Consider the following 14,434-nt stretch of genomic DNA (forward strand, 5'->3'; position numbering starts at 1 on the left):
CCAAGCAAGGGTTTCACTTGCAAGCCCTCTCTGCCTTCCGAAAGTGATCTGAGCTTTTACCTGTGGCCAGAGCGTCCTCTAGTGTTGACCTGTGCTATTTTCACTTGCTTAAAAAAAGAAGAAAAGGAACCGATTACACTCACACGTGCACAGAGACTGAGAGGGGAGGCCCCCCTGTAGCCATAGAATGGAAACATCCACGACTGCAAGGAAGGGACCCAGGTGTGCGCACGCGCTTCTCTGGAGTCCTTGGGGCGCACGCTTGGAGACCCGTAAAGTCAGATGACTTGCCTTTTAGGGACTCTGTTACTTCCCTTCTGCCTTCACTCAGAGACACAGTAAAGTGGGAATTATGGGTTCTGGCTGATGTAAAGTGCCGCTTCAGAGAAAAGATCGCGTTCTTTAGTTCTAGAAACCAAGAGTGGCTTTCCTTGGTTGTGTCCCCCTTAGATCAGTCCTTGGGGCTGATCTTGTGTGTTGGGGGCGGGAGGTGACGTGGTTTGAGGTCACCTTGGGGACTTCTGGATACTTTCCAGACATGATTTTTTAAAAACACAGTAAGCATTTATTGAGTTCCTTGCTTCTGTTCACCAGACCCTGGCCTTAACCCTGGGATTGTAAAAATAGACTAATTCACTTCAGGCTAGTCTACGTAGTAGAACAGTGTAGCTAGGAGGAGGAATAGGCAATATGATGGTAACCACAGTGTGGTGTGATAGGTGCCAGATCAGAGGCAGGAGCGGGGAGCTCTGACACCGCATGGGAATGGGGCATGGGGTACTGGTGAGCTCCACTTGGGGAGAAAGCATGAAGGGAACCACAAGTTGGTGCCGTGGGGGAGGAACAGGAGTTGGCCAGGGGAGCAGAGGCCTGGACAGAGGTGGAGGGTGAAGAGCCTGTGCTAAGTCACAGAGGGTTTGAACCGGCTAAGGAGCTGGGACGCTATCCTGGAGGCGGTGGGGCGCGTTGAAGGGTTTGATGCACAGATGATTGGATTGGAGCTTCACAAAGATGGCTACTTTGGTGAGCCCTAGAAAAAACGAAACAGCCATTGCCCCGCCTCCCCCAGACCAGGCGAGACCAGGGAGAGGCATGTGCTCGTGCTGCAGTGTCTCAGCTTGGCACAGGAACGAAGAGCGGGCCCGGCTCTCGGTCTTGACCAGCTTGAGAAACTGTTAAAGGCCCAGGCAATACCCACACATTTGCCAGTATTTGCAGAAATGAAACAAGGAATAACAGAAGCACAAAATAAACTAGGTTTCCATCTAGGAAAGGCTTGTTTGAAAACTTTAGAAAGAGGGAGAGTTTGCCCAACTTGAAATGTGGGGAAGACACAGCCCAGCCACCGATGGTGTGGCGGTGTTTCCTGAGCAACTGAAGATGGGCATTCCAGAGGAGGGACCCTCCTGGAGGTCTCTGTTGGTGGTGGCGTTCTCACACCAGTGAAGCAGAATTATCTGGAAGTTTTGTGCCTTTTAGAATATATTTCTCTAATGATGTATTTTTATTATACTTTTAATGGTGTTCCCCAAGAGCTTTATTAACTTTATGGTCCCATGGTTGGTAAAAAAAAAAAAAAAAAAAATACAGAATCTAGTTGCATGGATTTCTGGGAGTCGTCACCCCTGCTGATAGCTAATTAGGGAAAAGGGAATGCATCATATTCTAGAGATATAGGTCAACCCAAATTATGGTACTAAGCAACTGCTAGATAAATTACCACTTCTTCTGCCTCCCCTGCACAAAGCACAGGTCTACAATAGGTTTCCCACTTGTCAAATAAGATTAGTGTCACTATTTTGGGCATTTGTCTCCACTGGAGAAGTTGGGTTCTAAATGACAGTGATGGCTAATGTTTATTGAGCTCTTGCTATGTGCCCGGCAGGGTCTGAGTGCTCCATCTGTAGCCTCTCATTTAATCCTTTCAGCCACCCTAAGGGAAGGGTCCTCCTGTTGGCCCAGCACCACCACTGTTGTAGGCTTGAGGAAACTGCAGTGGAGGGAGGCGGGGTAACTGGCCCGGCGTGAGCCAGTGAGCCGCAGAGCCAGGCTTCCAGCCCAGGCAGCCTGCCTCAAAGCCCAGCTCCTTTCTTCTTTCCTTAATTGTCACCCCGGTTCTTACTCCTCACACACCATGAAAAATACACAAAGCACAGTTACAAGTCTTAGAAATCCCCTTCCCCGCCCACATTCACTTCCCCTCAGCCTGCAGCTGGATCTCCCTTTCTCCCTAGGACCCAGCTGGGCACCTGAGTCTCCATCTGCTCCCCCCACACACACCTGTTTTGTGTTGCTGGCCCCTCTTGAGGTGGCCCAGGTGGTGCCCCCTGCTTTAGTCCGGGCTCCATATTGATCCACCAGGCATTGGGTCCTGTACCTTTGGGGTCTGAGACCAGAAGAGATGGGGAAACAGGAGTGCACTGGGCTGACCTCTGTGGGTGGGAAACTAGAATTAAAGCAAAGGCCCACTGCTCAAACTGCTAGTTTGAGTTCTGACATAATTCAACAGGTCGTAGGCTTACCTCTACCTGTGTATTATCAATGTGACAGGTGGGATGTGCCTAAGAGAACCAGCTGTCCAGTACAAGAAAGCCCCATGTTTCAAATGAGCCATATTCCAAAAGTTTGTTTATAAGTCCGTTTTTTTCCCCATGAAACATGTAAGTCATAGAATTTGGGAAAGACTACTGTTGATCCAGTGGCATTAGGATTGACTCGTAAGCTACTGACAGATTTACCATTGAAACGGTGGAAAATAACATTGTTGAAAAATGTTAAGACTTAAAATTGTACTCAGTTCTTTATTTTTCAAATAGGTAACATATGCGCATAGTATCTTCTACCCTTGACTTTTGTGACTTTCCAGAAATAGTCCGCCTGTGGGTATCTTTCTGAACCGTACGGCAGCGTGCTCTAGACACTGCTCTGTGCCCCCTGGCGCCCGTGTATCTGGCAGTCGTTCCTCGTCAGTGGACGTAAGGTGGTCTTGTTTCTGCATGGATGTATTTTAACATACACCAGCCTTCAGCGGGCATTTGTGTTTTTTCCCGCACTTTCCCGCACAGTTATTACAGACTGTGCCATAGGGATTCTTGTTGGACGTGTGGAGACTGTCCTGGTGGTCAGCTCCCCAGAGTACACTAGATCGAAGAGCGTGTACCAATTTGTACTCGACCAGCAGTGCTGGCAGAGTGCCTTGATGCCTCTGTCCTTGCCAACACGGTCTGCTTGGGTTTGGTTTTTGTTGTACGAGCAGAGAAGGAAGGGCTCCATGGCGGCACTGGACCGTCGCGTGCTCCAGCTTTCTGACTCCCCGAGGGGCTGTGCCCAGGGAGAGAGGCAGCCCTCGGAGCCCACTGTTGCCGTGTTGCTCGCTCTTGCAGTGGCTTCTGCTCTGCCTGTGAGCTAGATACACCTGCGAGTTTGAGGACCAGGGCTCGGGGGGTTCTGTGTGAGGTGGTTTCTCGTGCATCTGGTTGGGGAACCCCCTTCCTCGGCCTGGCTCTGGAGCTCTGCCCCATCTCTGCGGCCCCCTCTCTGCAGGCTGCGGGCTGGCACTTCACCGTGGTGGCAGCCTTGCTCGACGCACATTTGGTTGAGAACCAGGGACAGATGTGGAAACTGAGCTCTCTGTGGACCCTGCTCCGGGGCCATGGTCCCTGCTGAGACTCAGAGAGGCATGAAGGGCACTCGGGGCTGTGCAGCACCAGTGGGACGCTGAGCCATTTACACGAACGCTGTTCTTTGTTAACGCCGTAGCCTGCCTACGCTCGGGGGGAGGCCAGTGAGCAGAAAGGGTGAGGCTGGGTAGAAAGCCCCCGTGAGATCCTGGGGCCGGAGAATGTGTCTCTGTGAGAACGACCGAAAGCAGTGTTAACTGTCTCTCATACTAGTGCTATATTTAGCCTGCTTCCCAGGCATAGAGATCACCTGTTTTCAGTACAGTAAAAGCGGGTCCCGCTGGTGGAGTCCTGCCCACGAGGCAGATGCAGCTCTTCTCCCCGTTTGGGTTCAGAGAAACCTCGCTTATCTGGCATGTGAGTAACTTGGCATGGCCACACAGTGGCAGGGCTTGGTCTGTGTAACTCAGAGCCACCCTCTGAACCAGCCCTTATACTGGCCAGGCCTTCGTGTGCATCTGGGCCAGGCTGGTCAGTCCCCGTGAGGAGAGCCCGGCTGACCCACCACCCTCCCAACAGACAGGGCCGAAACTCAGCCTTCACTCAGTGTTGCCATTGATCGGAGTTCATTTTATTTTACTCCGTAAATGGAAGACCTTTCAAAAAAAGATGATGGAAAGTTTTTAAATAAAAGTCAAGGAATAGAACAGGATAGCATCGGGGGTGTTTGCGGTTTAATGCAGCTGCAAAAGTCTGATGGTGCTAGTGGTTTCCATTGCAAATTGAACCAGGCCTGATTCCACCAGGGGGAGACAAGTTTACACTGATGGTCCTGAAAGAAAAAAAACAAGGAATTATTTATACTGTCCACACGTGTATGTGCGTGTGTATGAGTGAGGGGAGAGCGAGACAGACAAAAAGAGGAGAGGGGTGCCTTTGAAAGCCCTGTTGTTCCTTCTGTGTGTCCACGCCTCTCAAGATCCAGACATGGTTCTTTTAGAAAAGAGTCTGTAGCTATAAGAGCACATGATCTTTCTGAAATGATTTCACTGTGGGTGGTTTATTATGTGGCACTTTTATAAAGGAAAACTCCACTTGTTTAGAAAGCTTTATTTGAGAGCTGCGTTTTGAACATGTTGCTGGCCAGGCAAGGTTCTTGAAGCCTCTGGTCCTTACGTGAGCAGCATCGACTCGCCGACTCCAGCAGGTGTGTGCTCTCCAGCCTTGACATTACTGTGTCACCCGGCGGATCAGAGCGCTCCACGCACAAACGGCACGGTCTGCTGAGCGTGTTAAGGAGCAGAGAGGACTGCGAAGAATTGAACAGCCAATGGGGTGGTGGCAGGAATGAGTTCTTGTCCCCTGTACAGCTTGACACGGTGACTACCAGCAATGTTTAATTGACATTAGAGCAGCTGACCATTGCTAAAGAGCAGTAAATTGTTTGAGTCTCCGCCTCACAGAGCCCAGGGCTAAGTGGTAATGGGCTGACACGTGTCCTCAGCGGTCGTGCTCCGCTTGTAAACATGACTGACCACAGCAGACACACGCTAGGGAGAGGATGACCTATCCTCTGGAAGCGTTCCCCACCTCCGGGGGCAGGAATGGCGCGGCCACGGTGATGCCACAGTAAGGACACGTGAGCTCATCGTCTCCCGGAGAGGCAGGTACGATGTATAAGGTGCCACATTGAAAATAAGGTTGGGGCGCCTGGGTGGCTCAGTCGGTTAAGCGTCTGCCTTCAGCTCAGGTCATGATCGGTTGTGGGCTCGAGCCCCACGTGGGCTCCGCACTCAGCAGGGAGTCTGCTAGGGTTTCCCTCTCCATCTGCCCCTCCCTGCGTGTGCACACGTGTGTGTGTGTGTGTGCGTGCGCACGCGCGCTCTCTCTCTTGCTCTCTCTCAAATAAATACATTTTTTTAAAAAGTTGCTAAAGCTTTCCTCTTGGGCGAGTCTGGTTTTCCAAATCACTCCCCATCCGCCGTGCAGTCTTTCTCTCCAGACAAACTTAGACTCCATGCTGAAACTCAGAGGGAGGCGTCCTGCTTCTCCCGCTGGCCTTTGTAAGCGGGCTCTCACAGCAGACCGGGTCACTCCCCCCACCTGCTGCTTGTTGCGGTGATTAGTCAGAGGACAGTCCGTTCTTTAAGTCAAAAGAGGTTTACCTGACGCAAGCCACAGAAGGCTCCTACATAGTAGGGCCAGCCGCCATGTGCGGGGCGAGGTGCACAGCACTCCAGAGTTGAGCCTCGACCCACAGCACCTGAGGAAGTGTGCAAATAGCATCAGGTTTGCTCTGGGCATTTGCTAATATCTTTGTCTCTTCGTGGCATTTAGATACAGTGAACTTGCTAAAACGTGACCTCATGAATCCATCGTTAGGGGGGCTGCTACAGAGGATTATTTTAGAACCTGAGTAAATCTACCTGGTGTAGGTAGTGGTGATTGCTTCCTTAAGACCCCCATGACGCCACGTTTTCAGAATCCTCTGCAGTTCAGCATTCTCTATCATATTTTGAGGTGTGGTTCTTCTTTGGTAGGATAGTATCTTTTTGTGTCATCAGGGTCTCTTCCATTAATTGGGTATGTTTCTGATTCTTCAGGTGATTTTTTTTTTTTAATGTTCAGTGTTTTAGGACTCCTTGGAAACCAGCTATTCCTTAGGGAAATAGAAATATCCTCTACATAGCAGCCCCTAGAAGCAAGTTCCCAACATCTATTTATTGCCCTGGGTGAGAATTCACAAGTTCAGCACCAAAGGGGAAAATTCTCTGTGCTGTCGGGGTGACGATCGGCTGCAGGGAATCTGTCTGGTGCAATGTGCGGGTCGGCACTGGTGGGCCAGGGTGGTTGTCGGTCGAAGCTCCAGTTTGTATTAACCGTTCAAGCTATACCTTCCCACTTAAACACTGTCCTTGCTGAAACAACTTTACCCCCTTTTTTTCCACAGGAGGACACCATGGAGGTGGAGGAGTTCTTGAAAGAAGCTGCAGTAATGAAAGAGATCAAGCACCCCAATCTAGTACAGTTACTCGGTGAGTGTGCAAAGTTCTGAAGAGAGGGCCTTTTCATTAAACCCTCTCAGGGTGGTGCAGGTGCTGTGAAGGAAGAGATGAATGGCTTGCTGCATGAAGATTTCTGATGTGAACATCCGTCCTCTGCCAACATTCAGCCCATGATAAAAAGGAAGCCGATGTGGGATGGTGTTGTGTGTGTGTGAGAGAGAGAATATGTTATTACTTTATTTTTTTCTTTTTTCTTTCTTTTTTTAAGGCGGGGGGCAGAGGGAGAGGGAGAGAGAATCTTAAGCAGATTCCACACCCAGCATGGAGCCCAATGAGGGGCTCAATCTCAGGACCCTGAGATCGTGACCTGAGCCGAAACCTAGAGTCAGATACTTAACTGACTGAGCCACCCAGGCGCCCCCCTGTTTTTTTTTTAAGGCGGGGGGGGAGGACGTTATTATTTTAAATCGATACCTAAAAGCAGTCAAAGGCAAATCTCAAATGGCTTCTGAGACAAGAATTTTCCAGAGTCCCTTCACTGCAGTTACTCTGTAAGCAGACCTCCCGGTTTTGGGGGTGAACGGACAGTGCTGTAGGCTGTTCCATGTGTGCCCGACCTTTGCCTCTGAACTTGGTGGCAGCCTCTTCATTGGGGTTCAAGTGCCCGAGAGGAAGAGAAGAGCATGGCCACATCCCTCCCCCAGGAACGTGATCACAAGCCCTGAGTGCTTGGAACTGTGGTAGATGTTGGACCCCAGACTTAGGGGCAGAGACAGAACCCGTTTCAGGAGCCCTTTACTGTCATGCTGTCTTTTCTGGCCGGGGTTGGTGCACTCGGGAGCAGAACAGCACACCAAAGCCCTCGATGTCTTTCTGGTTGGCAGGGGTCTGTACCCGGGAGCCCCCGTTCTATATAATCACTGAGTTCATGACCTATGGGAACCTGTTGGATTACCTGAGAGAGTGTAACCGGCAGGAGGTGAACGCTGTGGTACTGCTGTACATGGCCACTCAGATCTCGTCGGCCATGGAGTACCTCGAGAAGAAGAACTTCATCCACAGGTAGGAGCCTGGCGAAGCAGAAGAGCCACGGAGTGAGCGTGGGGCCGGCAGCCTTTTACAAAAATCTCCAGCCTACAGGGTCTTAGGGCTCAGCCACTCGCTTTAGTGCTGGCAACATGGTGGGCCTTGGACCAAAGGCAGATGCTGGGTTCCTGACCTCGCCGGCTTCAGGCATGCATCCAGGACCAAACTCAGCAGGCCTAGACCCTGGGCCCGCCGAGCACTGGATCCCTGTGGTAAGAAATAGTTCCCCTCAGCACCGTTCTGGACTACGTGGAATACTAAGTGAAGTTCATCAAAGGCCTCCTTCCTGATAATCAGCGCTCCCCGGGAAGCAGAGTGCGAGGCGGGCACTCATCAGTAGTGACCTCCTCCCCGGGAGAGGCTGGCGTGGCTTCTACATGGGCTCGCGGTCACAGCTGGTGCACGGGCTTTGTTTTTTGCGTTGCGTGTTTTCTCCCTCCTTTCTCTTTATTATCATTTCATTCTCCACTTAACTTGCTGTCCTCTGGTTCAGGGATGTTTCCGCGATTGTCAGAACTGTGTGTATGTAGTTCTAAATTAAGCGGCTTTGCTGTTTTGAAGCCTGGAGTGTTTTGACCTTCAAGCGTGCCACAATTATGTTGGTGTTCGCATTCCTTGCTGGCGGAAATGGCTTCCTAGCAAAGTGATGGCCTAAGCAGGACAGGGCCTGATGGGCTTTGCCGGTGACTTTTATACAAGATGTTCTGCACACCACCGCTATGAACTTTCCTACCCAATTAACTCAAGTATGAAGCCCGTACATGAGATTTCATAGTGAGGAATAAGAGTAGCATGTGTGAAGGGCTGTCCGTTTCTTGTAAGACAGATTTCCTGTGCTGCGTGAGAGCCTGATTCAGTGCTCCTGTCACTCAAGAAGGTGAACCCTCTGAGGCTGCAAATTGAGATTTCTTGACTTCTGGTTTGCTTTGCATGGCTAGATCCATTCCCTCTTCATTTCACGAACTTAAAATGCTTTACCAAAATCCTGTTACGCACACAAGTCTTCTGCATTTAATTTCTGTCTGATTGCTGATGATCAGGCTATCTTAGGCAGCCATCGCCTGAAGGTGCTGCCTCTTCTCATTCCTCGGTTCCATTTTGCCTTGGGATTTCATGGTTAACATCCATGAACCAGAGATTAGACTCCCACCTCCCTGGGACAATCAGGAGGCGAGAAGCTGATTATACAGGAGAGAATTTGTCGGATACATTCGGATAAGCATCAGAAGGAAATAGAGTGCAAAACACAATTTGGGGGGAAAATGCTGTGGGCTTTATTTTATTTTGTCCTTTATCAAGTCTGGGTAGGCCAAATGGAGACTCCCTCTGATGGAAGTTGAGGACTGGCTGGTGCCTTTGTTCCCCCTGCCTGGCGTAGAGCTGTCCTAACCGGGCAGACCCTTAGGGGACCGGAGGTGTGCAGGCATCAGCGGAAACACTTTACGTATTAGCTCATGACCGCTCACCACAGCCCTAAGAAGTAGGCGCTGCCGCTATCAGCTTCATCATAGGGATGAGGGTAATGGAGGCCCAGGGTCATGAACTTGCCCCTCTGCTGCCTCTCACCTCGGTGGGCGCTCAGGCCGATGCTGAGGGATGAGCGCTGCTCCCGCTGGGGTTTCACACACGTCCCCCGGGCCACTGGACCCAGTTGTCGGGAGTGCGCCTTCACTCGCTGGTGGTGGATTCGTGAGGCCAGGAAAGCTGGCCACAACTCATGGGTGAACGCTTGCTTTTCCCAGAGATCTTGCTGCCCGAAACTGCCTGGTAGGGGAGAACCACTTGGTGAAGGTGGCTGATTTCGGCCTGAGCAGGTTAATGACAGGGGATACCTACACAGCCCATGCCGGGGCCAAGTTCCCGATCAAGTGGACGGCGCCAGAAAGCCTGGCCTACAACAAGTTCTCCATCAAGTCCGACGTCTGGGGTAAGGACTGCTGCTGCTCCCAGTCGGCCCTCGCTGCCAGGGTGGGCTCCTTCTCCCGTTTTCCTCGCTCTCCTTGCCTTTTCACTGCCTCTTTCTCAGTCCTTCCTTTATTTTTCTTTATCGCTTAATCCTTTATTTTTTTTCTTTCCCACTTTACAGTCTTTACTCCTATTTTCTCTCCAAAATGAAGTAAAAGCCAGCATTTTCTTCCAGAATAATTCAGATTACCTTCCCCCCCACCTCCCCCCCGCCGCAACTTACCATCTTCATCCGAAGCATGCTGCTTGGGTTTGCGGGGACAGTTAGCCAGCCCTGCAGGCACCCAGGGTCTTCTGAGCAGGGAATGCTGTGTAGTTTGGTTTGGGCTTTAAATTGGATATTGCCCTTGGAAGCTTCATGGGCCAGTATTTTTACCTTTTGTTAAAGAACTTATCGTGGCAGGTAGTAAGCATACACTGAAGAAGGCGGAGTTGCATCATGAGCCCCACGCACGCATCACCCACCTTTCCCGGCCATCAGCTCGTGGCGCTCCTGCACCCTCTATCCCGCCCCCTCCCCCGACCCTGACTGTTTTGAAGCAGATCCCGATAGCATATGATTTTGTCCACAAATATTTCAGTATGAGTCTCTTAAAGATGGCTCTTTTACTCTTGTAACCACATTGCCCTTCCTCCTCAAATTGACAGTAATTTCTGAATATCATGATACAGTGTTCACATTTCCAACTGAGTCGTAAAAATCCTACTTTTACGGTCTTTTTGAATTGAGATCCGGGTACTGTTCACACCAGGTGGGCAGTCGATGCGCCCTCAGTCTGGTCCCTTAGCTCCGCTCCATCTTTTCACTGCCCTTGCTGTCTGTCTGTTGAAAAAACCCTCTCACGTGTCCTTCCATGTCTCCCACACTGCATCCCCGCGCTGTGGTTTAGTGTGTTCCTCTGTCCCTCCTAGTAAGTGGGCAGGTGGGTCTGGACCGCTGGGTCATCCTCGGGTTTGACTTCTTTCAGCAGGACGACGTCATGCGCTGTGGTGTGCTATTTCATCAGCATCTCTTGTGTGATTTTAGCAGCTCCTGATACCCAGTGCCTAGATCCACTCATTTATGAGGGGTTACCCAGTGGTGCTTCTCTCATTCTGTCACTCTTCATTCACTCGTTAGCTTAGTACTTCTGTAAGAAGAAACCTTCACTACTGTTTGGTTAAGGGGGGGTGGTGTGTATACAGTTCATTTGGGAAGGACAGCATCGTTGTTAGCTTCCTCGCTGTTGTCTACCAGTGTTCACACAAACGAGTCAGTTTTTTAATACCCTCCAGTGATGACCAAGTAGATTTTTGGGGTTTCTTTCTTTTGTGACACTATTATGAGATATATATATATATGTGTGTGTGTGTATATATATATATATATATATATATGACATGTTTGAATATATTTTAATCCATGTAGTTCTTTTCCTTATTGATACTCCAATTGTCTCTTGTTTGGCCAATGGGAACTTCAGATTGCTCCTGGTTTTGACAAGACCCTTGTAGTCTTTAATAGCATCTGTGCTGTCTGGAGCGATAAAGATATTCCACGTTCATTCCCTGCCCTAGACCTAAATCACCCATTTCTCCAAGAAGTCCTGGTCCCTTTAATGAGATCTGGAATTTCAAGGCTATAATCTGGGCTTTCAAAACTTCCAAATATTTATTTAAAGATTTTATTTATTTTGAGAGCAAGAGCATGCACGTGAGTGGGGGAAGGGGCAGAGGGAGAGAATCTCAAGCATACTTTACATGGAGCATGGAGCCCCATACGGGGCTCGATCTCATGACCCTGAGATCATGACCTGAGCTGAAATCAAGAGTCGTATGTTTAACCGACTGAGCCACCCAGGCACCCCAATTTTATATGATTTTTATGAAATGTTTGGAGTCGGAAGGGGCCTTGGAGATGATACTGTACACCAGAAAGAGGTGGCTTGTCTTAGACACTGAGCTAGTTGGTCTCAGAGCTAGGAGTAGCAGTGGCCTTCCGACTTCCAGCCCTAGGTGCCCTCTACCATAAATCCCAGCAAGGTGGTCACATGACCTCAGAGACACTGGAGGGGCTGATCAACCCAGTTTCTTCTCCCCTCTAGCACGTTTTGGAAGGGGCAGGGTGTTACCATCTCATCCTGTCCTGGGCTCTTGGTCATTAAGCCCGGTAAAATGTGCCTGGCTTGCTTCTGAGGGTGTAACTTCTAATGTCCATTGCATAGGTAACCAATTTTAAATGAACGATAGTTAAATTTCATACGTCTTGAACCAGCTTTCTCTTCCCTTTTTTTGTAGCTTTTGGAGTATTGCTTTGGGAAATTGCCACCTATGGTATGTCGCCTTACCCGGGAATTGACCTGTCCCAGGTGTATGAGCTGCTAGAGAAGGACTACCGCATGGAGCGCCCGGAAGGCTGCCCGGAGAAGGTTTACGAACTGATGCGCGCATGTGAGCCTTCCCCAGCCAGTTCTAAAAATTCTTTGTGGGCGCTGTGAGAAATTACCGTCCAGGAGTGTATTCCCAGAGTGAAGTAGTCCTCCCCTTCCTTTATTCACATTTTTCAGAATCAGCCAGTGTAGCAGATAGGCGCATGCTGACTCAGACTTGTTTCTCTGCACGTTGTTTATACATAGTGTTTATATGTGAGGGGTTTTTTTGGCTTGTTCTTAATGCAAAAATGGGATTGATGGGTATCAAACTTGGATTTCTTAATAATAAATACAAATTCCTGGGCCCTACCTCCAAATATTCTGCTGTAGTAGGTAAATACTCTGGGTGATGTTTATCTAGTTGGTTTTATTATATATATATATTTATATATATAAAATCATTCCCTCAACTTTTTTTTTTGCACATGGGCGTATCTTTTGTGTCCATATTTCAAAGACGTCTCTCCCTCTCCCCACTCCCTTATTTTTATATAGCTGTTTAACTTCCCATTAAATGATTTATTCATTCATCCAGTCCCATTTTGGTGGACATTTGGTGGTTTTGCACATTTGTTTGGCTTTTGCCATTATAAACAAAACAAGGATGAACACCCTTTTACGTATACCTCCGTGCATTATGCTGGGATTTCTAAAAGTTGAACCATTGGTTCAAAGGGCTATTTGCATTTTAAATTTTGATTTTACCAAATTGTTTTCCAGGAAAGGTGTACCAATTTATACTCCCTCCAGAAGTGTAGGAGAGTAACTCTGTGCTCTCGCCAACATGGGGCTTCATCAGTCCTTAATCCTCACGTTAATCTTGGGGCACTTGGGTGACTCAGTTGGTTAAGCATCCAGCTCTTGATCTCAGCTCAGGTCTTGATGTCAGTGTCGTGAGTTCAAGTCTCGCATTGGACTCCACACTGGGCATGGAGCCTACTTAAAAAAATAAATCCTCATGTTAATCTTGTTTTAATTAACATTTCTTTACTGATGAGGATTTCAGACTTTGATAACCCAGAAGTAAGGGTAAAATAGAAGGCAAGCCGTTTATTTGACTTAGTGATTCTCTGCACTTGCTAGAGTGGGCCCGGGGAAAAGATTTATAAATGTAGTTCTTGCTGTCACGTCTCTCTGGGGTTTTACAATCCATATTCTTGCCAATATCTAAAGTCTTTTCGAATTCTTAATGTCTGTAATAGGACACAGTGACATTTGTCACTTTAGCTTGTCACAGCAAAAGATGGTTAGCAGGATTGGGATGCTTTTTTTTTTTTTTTTTTTAAGATTTTATTTGAGAGAGCTCAAGTGGGGAATGTGGTAGAGAGAGAGAGAGAGAAGCAGGCTCCCTGCCGAGCAGGGAGCCCGACACAGGCTTGATCCCAAGACCCTGAGATCATGACCTGAGCCGAAGGCAGATGCTTAACTGACTGAGCCACCCAGGCGCCCAAGAGGTGCTTCTTTCATTACCAGACTTTCCTTGAGAATTGCTAGCCCCCAACTTGTTAGCAGGGCCCCGTGCATGGTCTGACTGGGTTTCGTCCGTCCAGGTTGGCAGTGGAATCCCTCTGACCGGCCCTCCTTTGCTGAAATCCACCAAGCCTTTGAGACAATGTTCCAGGAATCCAGCATATCAGATGGTAAAGTGCCCATTCCTGGGGGTGCCTGCAGCAGTGGGGTGAGAGGTCAGGATGGAAGGGACAGCCAGGCCCTTTAGTTCACTTCCTGCTAGAAAAGCCCAGACCAGCAAAGTTCTCTGAGACCAGAGAACTGGGCAGAAGTGTTGAGCATGGAGCTCTCTTACAGCCATGCCCAACTCTGAAAAGTACCGAGTGCGGTCTTCTCAGCATCTGTATCTCTTCTCTGTAACTTTGCGTGGATGACCACTCTTGCCTGAGGAGAAAAAAACAAAAAACACCAGCATACCAAACTGACACCATTACTGATGGCCACTGATTTTTGGTTTTGTTTTCGTAGAAGTGGAAAAGGAACTGGGGAAAAAAGGTGTGCGAGGGGTTGCAAGTACTTTGCTGCAGGCCCCAGAGCTGCCCACCAAGACAAGAACCTCCAGGAAAGCTGCGGAGCACAAAGACCCCACTGATGTGCCTGAGACGCCCCACTCCAAGGGCCCAGGAGAGACCGGTATGTCCCCCCAGCCCCACCAGACACCCAGAGGAGTCTACATCCTCAGGGCCAGTGCAGGCAGATGGGAAGCAGCGAGGGAACCTGCATAGAAGGGCAGGCAGATTCCTCGTTAGTGATCCAGCTTTGAAAAGAGGAAGGTTCTCCTCTCTGCACAGCATCCTGCCCCTCCTTCTGGGAATCATTAGGAACCATTGGCTTCAGC

At 49.3% G+C, this 14,434-nt stretch overlaps 1 protein-coding gene across 3 annotated transcripts in view; it reads left to right on the forward strand.

The window, feature by feature from the left end:
* Window positions 1-14,434, forward strand: part of ABL1 (ABL proto-oncogene 1, non-receptor tyrosine kinase) — a 136,309-nt gene that overhangs the window by 117,340 nt on the left and 4,535 nt on the right. For all 3 annotated transcript variants that reach the window (XM_081803770.1, XM_081803772.1, XM_081803771.1), the window contains exons 5-10: window positions 6,571-6,655; window positions 7,510-7,687; window positions 9,454-9,638; window positions 11,954-12,106; window positions 13,638-13,727; window positions 14,065-14,229. In XM_081803770.1, the coding sequence (XP_081659896.1) occupies window positions 6,571-6,655; window positions 7,510-7,687; window positions 9,454-9,638; window positions 11,954-12,106; window positions 13,638-13,727; window positions 14,065-14,229 (856 nt within the window). The remainder of the gene's footprint in view (window positions 1-6,570; window positions 6,656-7,509; window positions 7,688-9,453; window positions 9,639-11,953; window positions 12,107-13,637; window positions 13,728-14,064; window positions 14,230-14,434) is intronic.

Source organism: Leptonychotes weddellii, chromosome 14 (genome assembly GCF_054177405.1).
Source record: "Leptonychotes weddellii isolate Sample4059 chromosome 14, ASM5417740v2, whole genome shotgun sequence".
Lineage (NCBI taxonomy): Eukaryota > Metazoa > Chordata > Mammalia > Carnivora > Phocidae > Leptonychotes > Leptonychotes weddellii.